Raw genomic sequence first — 14,755 nt, 5'->3', positions numbered from 1 at the left:
TACTATACGAAAGCCCTCAATTAAATGCTTTTATTATTTATTTATTCACTTTGGTTTTTTGTTTTGTTTTGTTTTTTAAAGAAAAGGTTTCTCTGTATAGTTCTGACTATCGTAGAATCGATTTTGTAAATCAGGCTGGATTCAACTCAAAAGAACCAACCACTTGTCTCTGTCTACGAAGTGCTGGAATTAAAGGTGTGTGCCATCACACTTGGCTCAGTGCTTTTTTTTTTTTTTTTTTTTAAGTAAGAGTTGCCTTGGTCATGGCATCAACTCATGGCAATAGAACAAGACTAAGACCCATAAATAACTCTTTTATTTAATGTACTTGAGATTGGCATTTAGAAGTATTTAAACATTTTAGACATCTATCCTTCCCTACTGATCCAAGTAAAAAGTATATATGCTTTGAAAATTATTGATAAAACCACATTACAATGGGACTGGAGATAGAGCTTGATGATAGAGCATGACTGCTAAATAAGTATGACTGCTTTATTATACTGTTTTTCCTGTTTGTTTGTAGCCCAAGTCTCTATGGAGCCCAAGCTAACCTAGTATTTGTTCTATAGGGTCAGGTGGGTTAGCCTGAATGATGGGATTACAAGCATGAACTATCACTACTGATAATATACATCTCATAAACTATGAATCTATTTGGTATGGAGGTGGAAGGTTAATTATTAGAAACTGAATGAGTACACAGCAATTTACATATAGACGGCATCAATATTGCTGATAAAAAATAACATCTATACTTTGCTGAAAAAATAAAACCTACAGATTAGATAGCCAACACATACTTTCTTTAATATTCTATACTAATCAAGCTGGTAGCTGGTGAAAACTAAATTTCAACGGACAATACTTACTTAGTCTGACCAACTCTATGGCACCTGTCTTCTGCTTGTTTGTCATTGTATGGATTGCAATCAATGTCATGAAGTATAACAACATTTGCTGAAGTAAGATTTATTCCTAATCCACCAGCTTTAGTTGACAAGAGAAATACAAAGATATCCATATCTGTATTAAACTCATCAATTAGATGAATCCTGTAAGACAAACGGATTAGGTTCAATTTCACTGAAGGATAAATATGTAGAACTGAAAATAGTCACTTGACATGGAAAGCAAACCTACGAGCAATACACACATACTCTTCCCATTGCACCTACTTTTTCCTCTGTGGTCAGGGAAGAGCCCCTTAAGTCAATCCAACTATCCCAAATTGATTAATATGTGAAGTATATGTTAGTATTATTTTATTTTTTGAGTGCTTCAAATTTAGCTAAATAACCCTTATCCAGTCTAACTTTCTCAGCAATCCAACAGTTATTACCAAAAGAGAGAAGGATTCTATTTTCTTCATTTTTTTAAAAAGAAAAATCTGTAAGAACTGGTTTTGAGGATTTTTTTTTCTTTTTGGAGTGGGGAGGGGTTTGGGGGATGTCTCACTAAGTAGCCTAGGTTGACCTCAAATATTGGGTCCTCCTGCTGACTGTTAACTTTTTTCATTAACCTTCAAAATATGAAAAATCTGACTTTAAAACAATCTTGATTAAACAGTGGATGCCTCAAACCTTGAATGGTATTATTATTTTTTATATCCTGATCAGAGTATCTCCTACCTTCCATTCCTCTCTCCCCCTTCACTCTTCCTCCATTTCTCTTTAGAAAAAAGGGCAGGCCTGCCATGGTTATCAAGCAAACATGGCTTATTGAGCAGTAAGACTGAGCACTGCCCCTTGTATTAAGGCTAGATGAGACAATCCAATATGAGGAAAAGTGTCCTAGAAGTAGGCAAAAGAGTCAGAGAGAGCCTGAACGCCACTGTTAGGAGCTTCATAACAACACCAAGCTACTCAACTATAACATATATACAGACAACCTGGGTCAGGTCCACATGGGATCCTTGGTTGTGGATTCAATCTCTGTGGGTCCAGAGATTGAATAGGCCCAGGTTAGTTGATTGTGAGGTTTTTCTTGTGGAATCCTTGACCCCTTGGCTTCTATAAGCAATCCTCCCCTCTTCTGAAAGATTCCCTGACCTCTGCCTAATGTCTGGCTGTGGGTCGCTGCATCTGTTTCAATCAGCTGCTAGATGAAGCCTCCCTTGAATATTTTTTACCGGGGAAAAAAATTCAGGACTAGGGATGTGGTTTAGTTCTAGAGTGCTTGCCTAGCATGTAAAAAACTATGGGTATGATCCCTGAAAATGCAAAAATAAAAATAACATAAAATACAAGAGAAAAAATTAAGAGCGTACAATTTTCATAATTTTTGAGTATACACTTATTGGTGAAAAAAATTAAAAGAATAACAATTCAAGCCGGGCATGGTGGCGTGTGCCTTTAATGCCAGCACTTGGGAGGCAGAGGCAAGCGGATTTCTGAGTTTGAGGCCAGCCTGGTCTACAAAGTGAGTTCCAGGACAGCCAGGGNAAAAAAAAAAAAAAAAAAAAAGACTAAGAATCCAACAGTAATAGTTGAATAATTTGAATACTGAATATTTGATATAGCAGAACCTAACACTTTAAACAAGAATTTTCTAAAAAAAATTCTCCTTATATTTAAAATGCTAATTAATGAATACGCAAATGATACTTGGCAGCTAATACCAACCTTTCAGAAATCTGAGTCTTTCCATCTAATCGGAGGTACCTATGTTGATGATGCTTTAAGAGAACCTCTAATATATCCAGCATCATGGTGAACTGGCTGAATAATACAACTCTATCACCCTGTGGGAAGAAATGTATGAATTAGAAACAGGAAAGTGAAATCATTACCCTTACCCAAAGTCCTGAGGCCTACAAAATAAACAATGCTTCAAAGAGACATCTGCCAACTCTGCATAAACTTCATGATAAAATTATGTAATGTTCAATTGCTCTAATTTTTTCAAGTAAAAAAATCAAGTAATGATACCAAGAATAAATTTATTTTTTCTTATATATGAAAAGATTTCCTTAACTTCTGAACTTAAGTAGCAGTTTAATTCTGTTTTTAAGTTAAAGAAGTTGATTATTACTACTTCCTTTCGTATTAAAAAAGGATCTTTCATTAAGACCAACTACATAATCACTACTTGCACCTAAATACTGAAAATTTAAGCGACTTCATATAAACTGCAGAGTCCTTTGAAGAAATAGGTCACCTCTGAAATATAATTAAAACTTAAAAATGAACACTGATGTGATCTAATCTAACTTATTATTTTCTTATTAAGTTCTATAAAAAGAAAAATAAACAGAAAAATGAGGCAAATTTAAGACAGTAGGTTCTAGAAGAAAGTAGAACATAAACTTAACTTTAAAAAGTATAACAAACAATAAAGCCAGCGTCATCTTTTCTAATACTTCTGTTTCAGAAGTCCAACCAACAAGGCAGATAGAGAGAGAGAGAGTCAGTCATGCTGTTCAATACCTTCTGTTTCAACTCAGACAAGATGCATCCTAAGGCTCGGAATTTCCCAGAATCTAAAATTAAATCCATGTCTAACTGGTAGCTATTAATGTGTTGATACTGTTTACAAAGTACATGTAGTTCAAAATCTGTCATAACTTCCATGTCTTCAAAGATCAGGTCAGGGTTAGCCTCACAATGCGTAGGTTCCTTTTTAAAATGAAACATAACAAAACATCATATATAATTCATAATATGAATAGATTAATTTAATAAAAACATTCCACACTTGAAAAAAATGCCCATATCAGACATTTTAGTAAAACAGATTAAGATAAGAAATGAGTGCTAATTCCGGATATCATAAAAAGGGGGAGATTTTTTTTTCTTTTTTTTCTTCCCTTCCTTCCTTTTTTTTTTTTTAATTTATTTTTATTTATACGAGTACACTGTAGCTGTCTTCAGACACACCAGAAGAGGCCATCCGATCTCATTACAGATGGTTATGAGCCACCATGGGGTTGCTGAGAATTAAACTCAGGACCTCTGGAAGAGCAGTCAGTGCTCTTAACCTCTGAGCCATCTCTCCAGCCCCCCCCAAGGGAAGATTCTTAACTCTTTTAGAGACAGTATGTTTAAACACTTAAAGATAAGAAACTCCTCTCATTCTACCCAAACATTTCTTATTAAGATAGCCATTACTAATGTATAAAAGGACCATTACCCTTAGTATGTAAATACCTATTCCACATTTTGAATTTAGTTCAAAATGATCCTGGCAAAGAATCTAGGCATTTACAAGATACAAATAGTGTAGGTATGAATGCTAACTAGAAATGATTCAAAAGTAACATGTACAGAGGGTTCATTATAAAAATTCTTTGCACTTTCGTGTTTAAATTAAGTTTAAAATAACAAAAAAATTAAAAATTAAGGGCTGGTGAGATGGTTCAGTGGTTAAGAGCACTGACTGCTCTTCTGAAGGTCCTGAGTTTAAATCCCAGCAACCACATGGTGGCTCACAACCATCTGTAATGAGATGTGACACCCTCTTCTGGTGTATACTTATAATAAACCTCTTTTTAAAAAAAAAAAAATTGAGACAGCTTGCTGCATTCAACACAGATATACAATCTGCATTAAAAAAAAAAGAGCCGGGCGTAGTGGTGCATGCCTTTAATCCCAGCCCTTGGGAAGCAGAGGCAGGCGATTTCTGAGTTCAAGGCCAGCCTGGTCTACAGAGTGAGTTCCAGGACAGCCAGGGGAACACAGAGAAACCCTGTCTTGAAAAAAATCAAAAAATAAATAAATAGATAGATAGATAGGCAGACAGACAGACAGACAGACAGATAGATAAAAGTCTGTGGGATTAGCAAACTCTTCTCATAAAGGGCCACCATCCAACTGTCAAATAAGTATTTTTATCTTGGCAGGCAGTGGTATAGAATGTATTTACCTAGCTCTGCCCCTACAATGAGAATCCCTAAAGGAACAGTACAAATAAAAATGGGTATGCTTATGTTCTAAACAACAACAACAAAAAAGTGGTAGTTCTTGGCCACATATACAAACGCCAGGCCTGATTACCTATCCATTCTCTTGCCTATCAAGTTATCTATGCCTAGAAAATGTATCTCACTCAGGCTAGGGCTATAGCATGGATGGTGGACAGTGGAGAGTTTGGTTAGCACGTACAAGGCCCGCAGTGGTTCAGAGATGAGCTTTCAGCCTAAGACCATCCTAAGTATTTCCCAGTATTATTAGCAAAGCTCAGTAAGACTCTAACTAACGTAAGCCCTTACCTTCAGCATTAGCTGAGACATCTCCTTCAGTTTCTCAGGTGTGTAATACTGGCGGTGTAGTAAAGGGTGATTGGCCATTTTTCTCAATTGCATCATGACATTGCACATCTCTGTGTTTTTTTCTGTGATCCAAAGAGTATATACATTTTTTTAAAAATCAAAGTGACAGAGCAATTTACTAAAGTCTATCTCAATTTTTAAGTCTTAAAAATATTTCTTCAAATCCTAACTTAAAAAGAACAGGCCCAGTCAGACAGTGGTGGCGCACGCCTTTAATCCCAGCACTCAAGAGGTAGAGGCAGGTGGATTTCTGAGTTGGAGGTCAGTCTGGTCTACAGGGTGAGTTCCAGGACAGCCAGGACTACACAGAGTCTTGGAAAAACAAAAACAAAAACAGAACAGACCCTAAAATTATCATAGGCAACAGTCCTTTCTTTCATAAGCTGTGGGTGTCAGCTGTAAGTTACCCAGGTTGTTGATAGACTTTTTCAATCTGTTGAAAAGGCCCGAGTAGAGCTGCTCCTGCTTCTCTGACATCGCACATAGCTCGATCCGATCCTTCTTGGGAGGCAGGAGCTTAAGAACCTTGGAAAGGAGAATCACTTGATGGGACTTTTCTAAGAAAAGAGGATCCTTATGGAAAACCGCCCCACGAACCCGCAGAGAAGGACTCACCTCCTCTTTCACTCTCCTGAGGATGAAGGGCTTTATGATTTGCTTCGCGTGGGCTATTCTCTCCTTTTCGTATATACTCTGCTCATCTGCTGGTTTCTAAGCAAAATACAAACCCAACCCTTTAGAAATTATGTCTTTGAGTCATCACAATAATCCCATATTACAATATGCATAATCTATAGACTCCCACTTCACATGACAAAATATAAATTTGACTGTTTGGGCTGTTCTCCTACATAATGGTATGGGTTAAACTCATGGCCGTGGATATAAACAAAAGGCCGGTGCTCTATACTGAGTTACCGTCTGGGCCTAGAAAGTCATTTCTGAATTCTGAGCTATAATCTATTTGAAGCTCCATATATATTTTGAGGTTCATGGTGGTTTACAATATATTTACCGAGGTGATAAATCTGAACCAGACTAGTTGGTATTTAGATACAAACATCCAATTCAGTCATTGACTGACTAAATCACATGGAATAAAAATGTGTGCATGTGGTTGTGTTTAAACAGGAGAGAACAAGTAAAGTGGAAGAGGTGGGGGGAATCCAACTATGTATTTGTATAAAGAAAACAAAGTCAATATAATTTGATGAAAACCACCGAGAACAGTATCCAGTCAAAGCTCGGGTTTTTGGAGAATTACATACTAAAGATATATTTAAGGTATAAGTAACAAGAGTTAAGACGGGCTGGTGAATGAATATGACCAGAATGCATTATAAACATGTATGAAATTATCAAAGAATAAATGAATAACAGTAAAACAATAAGGTGGAGAATAGAAGATACCTCAAGTCAACCTCAGGCCTGAATATGTAAATACACTGTGTGTATGTATGCAAATACAAAAGTAAAAGGTGATGGTCATCTTAAGAATATCAGGAATCGGTGTTCTCTCAACTTTTAAGCAAGAGGCTTAAAATGAAGTAGCTTAGATAAGGTCACATGGCTCAAAGCCTGAGTTTAGTCAACTCTCTTTACTCTGAAGAAGGTGGAACAGTAAAATGGAGCTTCCTGCACAATGCACCTGGCATCTTCATGGGCGTCTTCACATGTTCATACTGTCTAGTAAAACCTAACTATTTATAATTAGTTTCCTTAGTCATATACCACAATAGAGTCCTGTGCCCTGGATCTAAGTCTGAGAGCATACTATTTTCTCTCATCAGACTGTACATGGTAGAACCATAGATATAAACAGATGTCAGGAAGTCATTGGATTACTGTCAGGCTTCTGAGTAAGACCTTTAAGCTCTACCTTTTGAAGCCTCTGACTTCTCCCAAACAACCGTTATGGAAACAGTAGCTACCTCTGGGTATCTGGAAATCCTAAACTAGAGTTCTAGTACTAGCTTAGAAATGCCAGTCACCTTTTCCAAGATGGAGGACATTTTTAGTTCAGGAATTAGGTACGAGTTTTATCGACTTAAAGTTGATAGTATTATACCAGTTTTGTTTTGATAATGGCACCATAATTGTACAAGTTTTTAAAATTAATGAAAGGCAATAAAGGATATACAAGAAAAAAGGATGTATTAAAAAAAGGAACATATATGAGCTAAGGTACCATATATATATATACACACACATATATATATATGTATATATGTATACATATGTATACACACACACACATATATATATCTGAGCTCTCCACCATTTAAAATTATTACTCAGTTCTTTAGATTACTGAACCTCAAAACTCCTGACTACTGGTCATAGAAATGATCATTATTTTTCTCCATACTATGGCTGATATGTTCACAAAAACTTAAGCTCTTTTGATGGAGATGTGCCATGAAAATAACTGTAACAGACAAAAGAGCCTAGAAAAACACCTTCACATCTAGGAAAACATAGATATATGCTTACCGTTTTAGAAGAAAACATCCTTCGGATTTCACTGGTGCTACTGCTAAACATGTGTGGCATAACAAAATTCAACAATGACATGAGTTCTAGCAGATTATTCTGCACAGGTGTGCCTGTGAGCAATAAACGGTTACGTGCCTGAGAATGAAGACAAAACTCATATTAGTTTTCTTCTTTAAGCACCTCTCCCTCCCTAATTGTCTCTCTTACTCAGTAAAGGAGACAAGGGGCAAGTTAAATTATCATTTACAAGTTTACATTCTGTGATAGGAGAAAGCTGATATATTTGATGTCACTTAACTATCATCTACTACACTTCAGGCAGAACATGAACCTGCTGGCATGTTTTGAAAGCACTATTGTGTATCCTCAAATAACTTCTGAGAAGTGATAAAAACTGTATTTATACAAACTGGAGCTCATGTGCAATAGAGCACTAAAAGTATGGGGTTTTTTTTTGTTTTTGTTTTTGTTTTTTTACATTTTTAAAGAATTATTGAAGAAAGTATGACAGTGGCCACAGGGCCCCAAAAGCAAAAGAACCTTAAAGAAAAAGCTTGCTCACTCCTGATTTAAAATCATGTGTGTATGTATTAAATTAGGAAAGATAAATTTTATCACAATTATTTACAAAGCACACTCTTACATTAATTGTCATTAGATGTTGGTAGCGGATAGAGCCCATATTCTTCAGCATATGGCCTTCATCAAAAATTGCATAATTCAGTTTCAGTCGTCGAAAGAGACTGCGGTCATCAGAGCTGCTAATTGCACAATTATACCTGTTACAAAAAAAAAAAAAACCTAATTATTTTGATTATGCCTTTTAGGAGCTTAGAGTTTATTAGGACACAATGTGGTTTTTAAAGCTATTTTTCTTTTTAAAAGTTTATTAAATTTACTTATGGTATGCTATGTAAGTACATGTGTGACACCAGAGGCACAAGTATAACGGTCATGTTCTTTCCTTCCTCAGGTCATCAGATATAGTGACAATTACCTTATCCACTAAGCCATTGCACTGGCTTTTAAAACTATTTTTCTTTTAACCTTTCAAATAGCTCTTACAAGAAAGCACTAAACACAGTCAGCTCTCAAACACTGATATACTTTTATTGAATATTTATGCACCTGTAGCTAAATCATACGGTACTAACCAAAAGCAAATCTATATGAAAAAGTTCTAGGCAACTTTAATACACTTGGGAAACAGTCAATTTGAGAGTAAATAGAATTAATCTAGCACTACTATATACTTTGCCTCATAATTGTTTCTAAGAAACAGAAAGGAATACAAAGATAAAACAAAGGATTAGGTCAAGGAATTCCTAGCTAAGGGCCAAGAGTTCAAGACTAAATATGGGTCCATTTACTTTAAAAAAAAGTTTTGAAAGGGATGGGCTACTGAGGTGGTTCAACAGTTAAGTGCACTTCTTCCTCCTGCACAGAGGACCTGGGCATCATTCCTAGCACCCACACTGGCAACTCATAGCTACACATAACTCCAATTCCAGGGGATATGATGCCCTCTCCTGGCCTCTGCTCACAACTCTATGCATGCGGTACATATATACATACTTAAACACACATACTCATGAACAAAAAATACCATAAAATTCTTAAAAAAGGAAAAAGGAAATTTTAGATAAATTCTTCCAAAATAGACCCAGACAGAATACAACAGTAATAAAAATTTTAATTAACTATAAAAATATTAAGTTCTCTAACACATACTATACTCTGTAATTCCAACCATATAGTGACTATTCAAAGATATATTGAACCTGGGTGTGGTAATAAAAAGGATGAAGGGTTCAAGGATGTACTCAGCTAAATGATTTGGAGAGCAGCCCAACTAAATGAGACCCTCCCTCCCACCCCACCCCCTCACCTCCACACCCCAGCAAAAGCTAAAGAAACAAACAACAACAAAAAATTAGTTTCTCTGTCATCCTTATTCTGCTCTAATTCAGATTTCTTACTGGGAACAGATTCCATTATATTTACGGACAACACTTATAAATCTTTGGCATGGTATCTCAAATTTTATCTGAAGCTTAAATTAAATGAACAAAATGTGTCCCATTTTTAGTGAACTAGCAAAACAAAACAAATTCAAGCAAAACCTCTTATACAATAATTTTTTTAAAAAATTTCACTATCAGGATAAATCACTCGATCCCTTGTTTCACAATCCCAGCATAAACTAACCTACACATTACCACCACAAGATATTTTTCTAACTAAGCATGGTGGCACATGCCTTTAATTTCAGTACTTGTGAGGCAGAGGCAGGCAAGTTTGGTCAGTTTGGTCCAAAGAGAGGTCCAGGCAAACCAGTACTACATAATGAAACCCTGCCTTTAAAAATGGGGGGAAAGGATTCAGGGGGAAGAGGACTATATAAATTCTCCCCACCTCTTCCCAAATTTTCTTAATACTCACGTTGTAACAATTACATTGTAATCCTCATATTTATTATGGATATTGAATCTAATTTGTTTACGCTCTTCTTGAGAACCTAAAAATTTAAAAGTGAAGCATACTTTGATTATATTTATCGTGTTTAATTATATATCTTAATTTTTTTTAAGTTACTAAATGAAAAGCAAAATGACTTACCATAGTAGCAGAGCACATTTAAACTGGGGCACCATAAGTTAACTTCTCTTAACCAGTTATCTACAAAAAACAAGAGATTGTGTGAATCTGCTATTACAGGATTCATGTTTATTAAGTTAATTTTGCTTTGAAAAAAAAAAAAAAAAAACACTATGAAAACTACCCCTCATGATAAAATGAGAGTTTCTAAAGGGGCAGAGGTGCAAGGGGCAAAAGTCAACCCCATTTAAGTGATAATTCTAATTTAGGAAGAGATGGTCTTTATTTTATACTTATATGGACAAAACTCTCTCACACCAACTTGTACATTAATTCATAAAGACTGATAAATGATTAAGCAAGAATTAAATTACATACTTTTAAATCCAAATAATGTTTTAAAGTTGGGCAGAGTAGGGCTAGAGAGTTGGTGCAGAAGTTAAGAACACTGGCTACTCTTCCAGAGGTCCTGAGTTCAATTCCCAGCAACCACATGGTGGCTTATAACCTTCTATAATTAGATCTGGTGCCCTCTTTTGGCCTGCAAGGCATACATACAGACAGAACACTGTATATATAATAAATAAAATCTTTTTTAAAAAGAATGTTGGGTGGGTTAGCAGTACCAGCTATTCAGAATCTGAGGCAGGAGGATCACCCAAGTCCAAGAATTTATAAAAAACATGGATAGGTGCCACACAGTAAGACATCCTCTCAACCCCTATCCCACCAAATTATACCATACTGTTTTCTGTTTCTTTTTGCATTTGGCTATATTTTTCCCCAGCACAGACCTCATGTAACCGAGGCTGACACCAAACTCAACACACATATGAAGATGACTTTGAACCCCTGATCCTTCTGACTCTACCTTCTAAGTATTTAATATTACAGGTGTATGTTGACACACCCAGCTCCTTTAACTCTTAAAAAGTAATTTATAAGTACTATGAAACCAAAATATCATCTCAGGTTCTTGGAAAATATTGCCAATGCGACCAAACCACACAGACATGTACCATTTTCAAAAAAAAGAGAAAATATGCCAAAAAGTTAATATTCATCACCACACATGCACATCAATATAAAACATTCCAAAACACAGAAACAGCTGTCCCCGGATTACAAACCTATGGTGGAGGCTGGAACAACAATCAAATGAGGCCCTTTATTACCCTCTTGAAAGAGGTATGCCAGGAATGCAATGGCTTGAATGGTTTTTCCTAGGCCCTAAAATTAAAAGTTTAAAAGACAATATATGAAATTTTAAAATGAATGAAAATAAACAAATACTTGAAAGTGCAAAAGAAAAGGGAACATTTCTTGGCAGGATTAAAATTTTCCATTTTCCATAATCCACTTTCTATTTCTAAGAAGAATTTCTATGAAGTTCAAAAAAGTTTTGAGTAGAATCTGCAAGTGGCTCTATAAAGTTATTTTAATGAACAGCATGGATGATGGATCTTAACAGTTGGTTTATACATGACATACATTAATAGTGAAGAATTTTGCATTGCATAGAAAGTGCCTACTTCTCATTATTACTTATATAGGCCCAGGACTTAATGTGGCCTAGATGGACTGAGGACTGTTTCATAAATATAGAAAAACATTACCCAACTCTATTACTCTGCAATTGCACTCTTAAGGATAAGAAGACCATGTCACACGGCAATCAAAAACAAACCTCTGATATCGTAGTAGCAGATGAATCCCAGCAGCATCATGCTGAATGAGCCAGACAGAACAGTATGAACAACACTGCTCATAGTGGCCTAAGGTCATCAGCCTCTAGTGATGGGTGTCAGAACTGAGACTCAGAGCGAAGCTTGGTGGTTCATATCTGTGATCCCAGCCAACTCAGAGGCTGACGGAGGAATGATCTATGCCAATTTGGGAACAGCTTGGGCTACAGTACAGAAAGTTCTAGGCTGGCTTGGGGAATAGTATAAAATCCTACTTCAAAACAAAACCAAAGCAAAACACTGAACTAGCAATAAGAGAGCAACGTACTGCCAACATTATGGACTGAATGTGTTCTTGTTCTTCCCTCAAAATATATATGCTGGAGTGCTAACACTCAAAGATACAGTATTCATTCAACTGGCCATAAGAAGAGATTCAGGGTAAATGCAGTCAGGAAGGTGGTGTCTTAACCCAGTCAAGCTAATGACCTTTTAGGGAGAGACCAGAGGTACAAAGAGGCAATGATATCTGAACACACAAACATCCCTTGCTTGCAAGGTAAGAAGAGGCTCCAGGGTAGGGGGATATCTTGAGGGGGCCTACCCACTCACAAGAGGAAGGAGGGGAAGGGTTAGAGGAGGGGAGTGACTGGGAGGGGAGTAATGAGCTAGATGTAAAGTGAATAAATAAATTTTCAAAAAGTAAAAAAGGAGGAGGAGGCCTCAAAAAGATACCAAACCTGCTAGCACCTCTATCTTGGACTAGCTATGGGAAACAAACTTGTGAGGTATAGCCATGTTATTTTCGTTCTGACAAATTTACAAGTTTATGCTTTACATAACAAAAATGACATCACATATTCTTTTTGACACCAATATAATCTTAGAGTATAGAAATTAAATATTTTTATTCATATTAGTTCTGAAAAATTATGCCATCTAGCAAGAATCTGATAGCCTGTGAAAGGCAAGGTTGACAACCAAGCTCAGGTCTGATTCCCAGTTCAGTTATACACTGTCACGCTGCACATTATTTGTAAGCATTCTGACATGCCACAGATATTAGTTTTATATTGAATAAATAGCATCTTTATTTTAGTAAGTATAAAGTGACAGTAGAACTATGCAGGAACAGTATTATTATGATTGTTCATTTTTGTTACTCACTGAATACAGCCTTTTCTTTGGTTGGCTTGACTTTTTGTGGTAGGGTTTGCATGTAGCCCAGACTGGCTTCAAACCTGAATCCTCCAGCCTTTGTCTCCCAAGTGCTACAGGCAATACAGGCAGCATTTAACTCATGCTCAATAAATACTTTTTACAAGTAGAGTTGAAGAAAGGGTGAGGTCACATCAGACTAACAGTGAAGTTCATATATGACAATACCTGGACTAATGGCTGCAACAAGCTTCATGAGCTAAAGTACCTAAAGTAAATGTAATTTGGGGGAAAAATTAACTCAAACATTGAAATGACTTTGCTGATACTTTTGTAACATTTACATTGATATATAATCATAACCAGAAAGATAAAACTTCTTTCAGTTGTGGAGGACTAGGACTAAAACTAAAGCAATAAACATAAAAAAAGGTAAAAGAAAGTGTGAGCTACTGTAACGGGTTCAGTGAAACTCCAATGTCCTGCTCGGTGGCAGGATGCTTGCCTAACATGTTCCGGCTTTGGTAACTTCACAAAACAAACCAGCCAACCAAAGAAGAAGAACAACAACAACAAAAAAAAAAAAAAAAAAAAAAAAAAAAAAAAAAAAAAAAACACAAGAAAGCAAAACACCAGCAAGGGAAGATGCCTTAATGTCTTAAATAGCAATATATCTTTTTATGCCATGTTGAATTACAAATTCTATTAATGGTGAACACTTACCATTTCATCTGCCAAAATGCCATTAAGTCCATGCTTATGCACCAACGCCAGCCAATTCAATCCAACCTTCTGATAGGGCTTGAGTGACAAACTGATGAAGAAACAACAAATATCACAGATTTATACTTGTTTTATTAATTTTCTATTCTAATTTCTGACATTTGGATTATAATGAACATACATACAAAAAATAAATCCAAAACTATCTAGATGAGCCTTACCTTTTAACCTGACTCTTACAAGCTATGTACATTTATAAAAAGTAAAACACAATCCATAAAAATTTTTAAAATCTCATAAATATTTACTCAATGTTTGTCGTTTACTTCTTTTAGCAGTACAAATTACATAAAACACTTTTATATTGGGTCATATCAAAATTTTTATTGAATTCTACAAATGATCAGATTAAATACGATAATGTACTATTTAAAGTGATATTTAGTCTAGAAAAATAGATTATATTGACTAGACTTTTAGCATGGTAAGGAAATTACAAGTTTTAGAACTAAACCCACAAACATAATTTGTTCTTCTGCCAGGTTGCGTAATAATGGCTTTGTTTAGTTCTAGAGTAATGTATGTGTGCACATGCATATATTTACATATATAAATTTGCTAAGCATTGATGAATATCAAAGTAAGATACAAGCATTTTCTAACTTTTTAAATTAGAGATGCATAAAAAAATTAATCCTAGGAATAACTTTGTTTATATTAGAGTTATAGTGGATGAAAATGTTTTCCAAATGTTTTAGGTGGCTAATTTTCTTAGCAGTGATTTTAATGAAAATCTATATAAAGAATTCATGTCGTTTTTCATATA

At 35.5% G+C, this 14,755-nt stretch overlaps 1 protein-coding gene across 1 annotated transcript in view; it reads right to left on the bottom strand.

Moving 5' to 3' along the window:
• Smarcad1 (SWI/SNF-related, matrix-associated actin-dependent regulator of chromatin, subfamily a, containing DEAD/H box 1) overlaps window positions 1-14,755 on the bottom strand; it is a 58,940-nt gene that overhangs the window by 4,110 nt on the left and 40,075 nt on the right. Inside the window, exons 9-20 of the mRNA XM_021164592.2 lie at window positions 13,930-14,020; window positions 11,494-11,593; window positions 10,385-10,444; window positions 10,208-10,283; window positions 8,409-8,544; window positions 7,763-7,900; window positions 5,885-5,980; window positions 5,677-5,794; window positions 5,210-5,331; window positions 3,429-3,617; window positions 2,625-2,743; window positions 873-1,055 (exon numbers count right to left, since the gene is read on the bottom strand). Of these exons, the coding sequence (XP_021020251.1) occupies window positions 873-1,055; window positions 2,625-2,743; window positions 3,429-3,617; window positions 5,210-5,331; window positions 5,677-5,794; window positions 5,885-5,980; window positions 7,763-7,900; window positions 8,409-8,544; window positions 10,208-10,283; window positions 10,385-10,444; window positions 11,494-11,593; window positions 13,930-14,020 (1,428 nt within the window). The remainder of the gene's footprint in view (window positions 1-872; window positions 1,056-2,624; window positions 2,744-3,428; window positions 3,618-5,209; window positions 5,332-5,676; window positions 5,795-5,884; window positions 5,981-7,762; window positions 7,901-8,408; window positions 8,545-10,207; window positions 10,284-10,384; window positions 10,445-11,493; window positions 11,594-13,929; window positions 14,021-14,755) is intronic.

This window comes from Mus caroli, chromosome 6 (genome assembly GCF_900094665.2).
Source record: "Mus caroli chromosome 6, CAROLI_EIJ_v1.1, whole genome shotgun sequence".
Lineage (NCBI taxonomy): Eukaryota > Metazoa > Chordata > Mammalia > Rodentia > Muridae > Mus > Mus caroli.
Note: the sequence above shows the minus strand (reverse complement) of the source record. Positions and strands in the feature narration are given on the sequence as shown.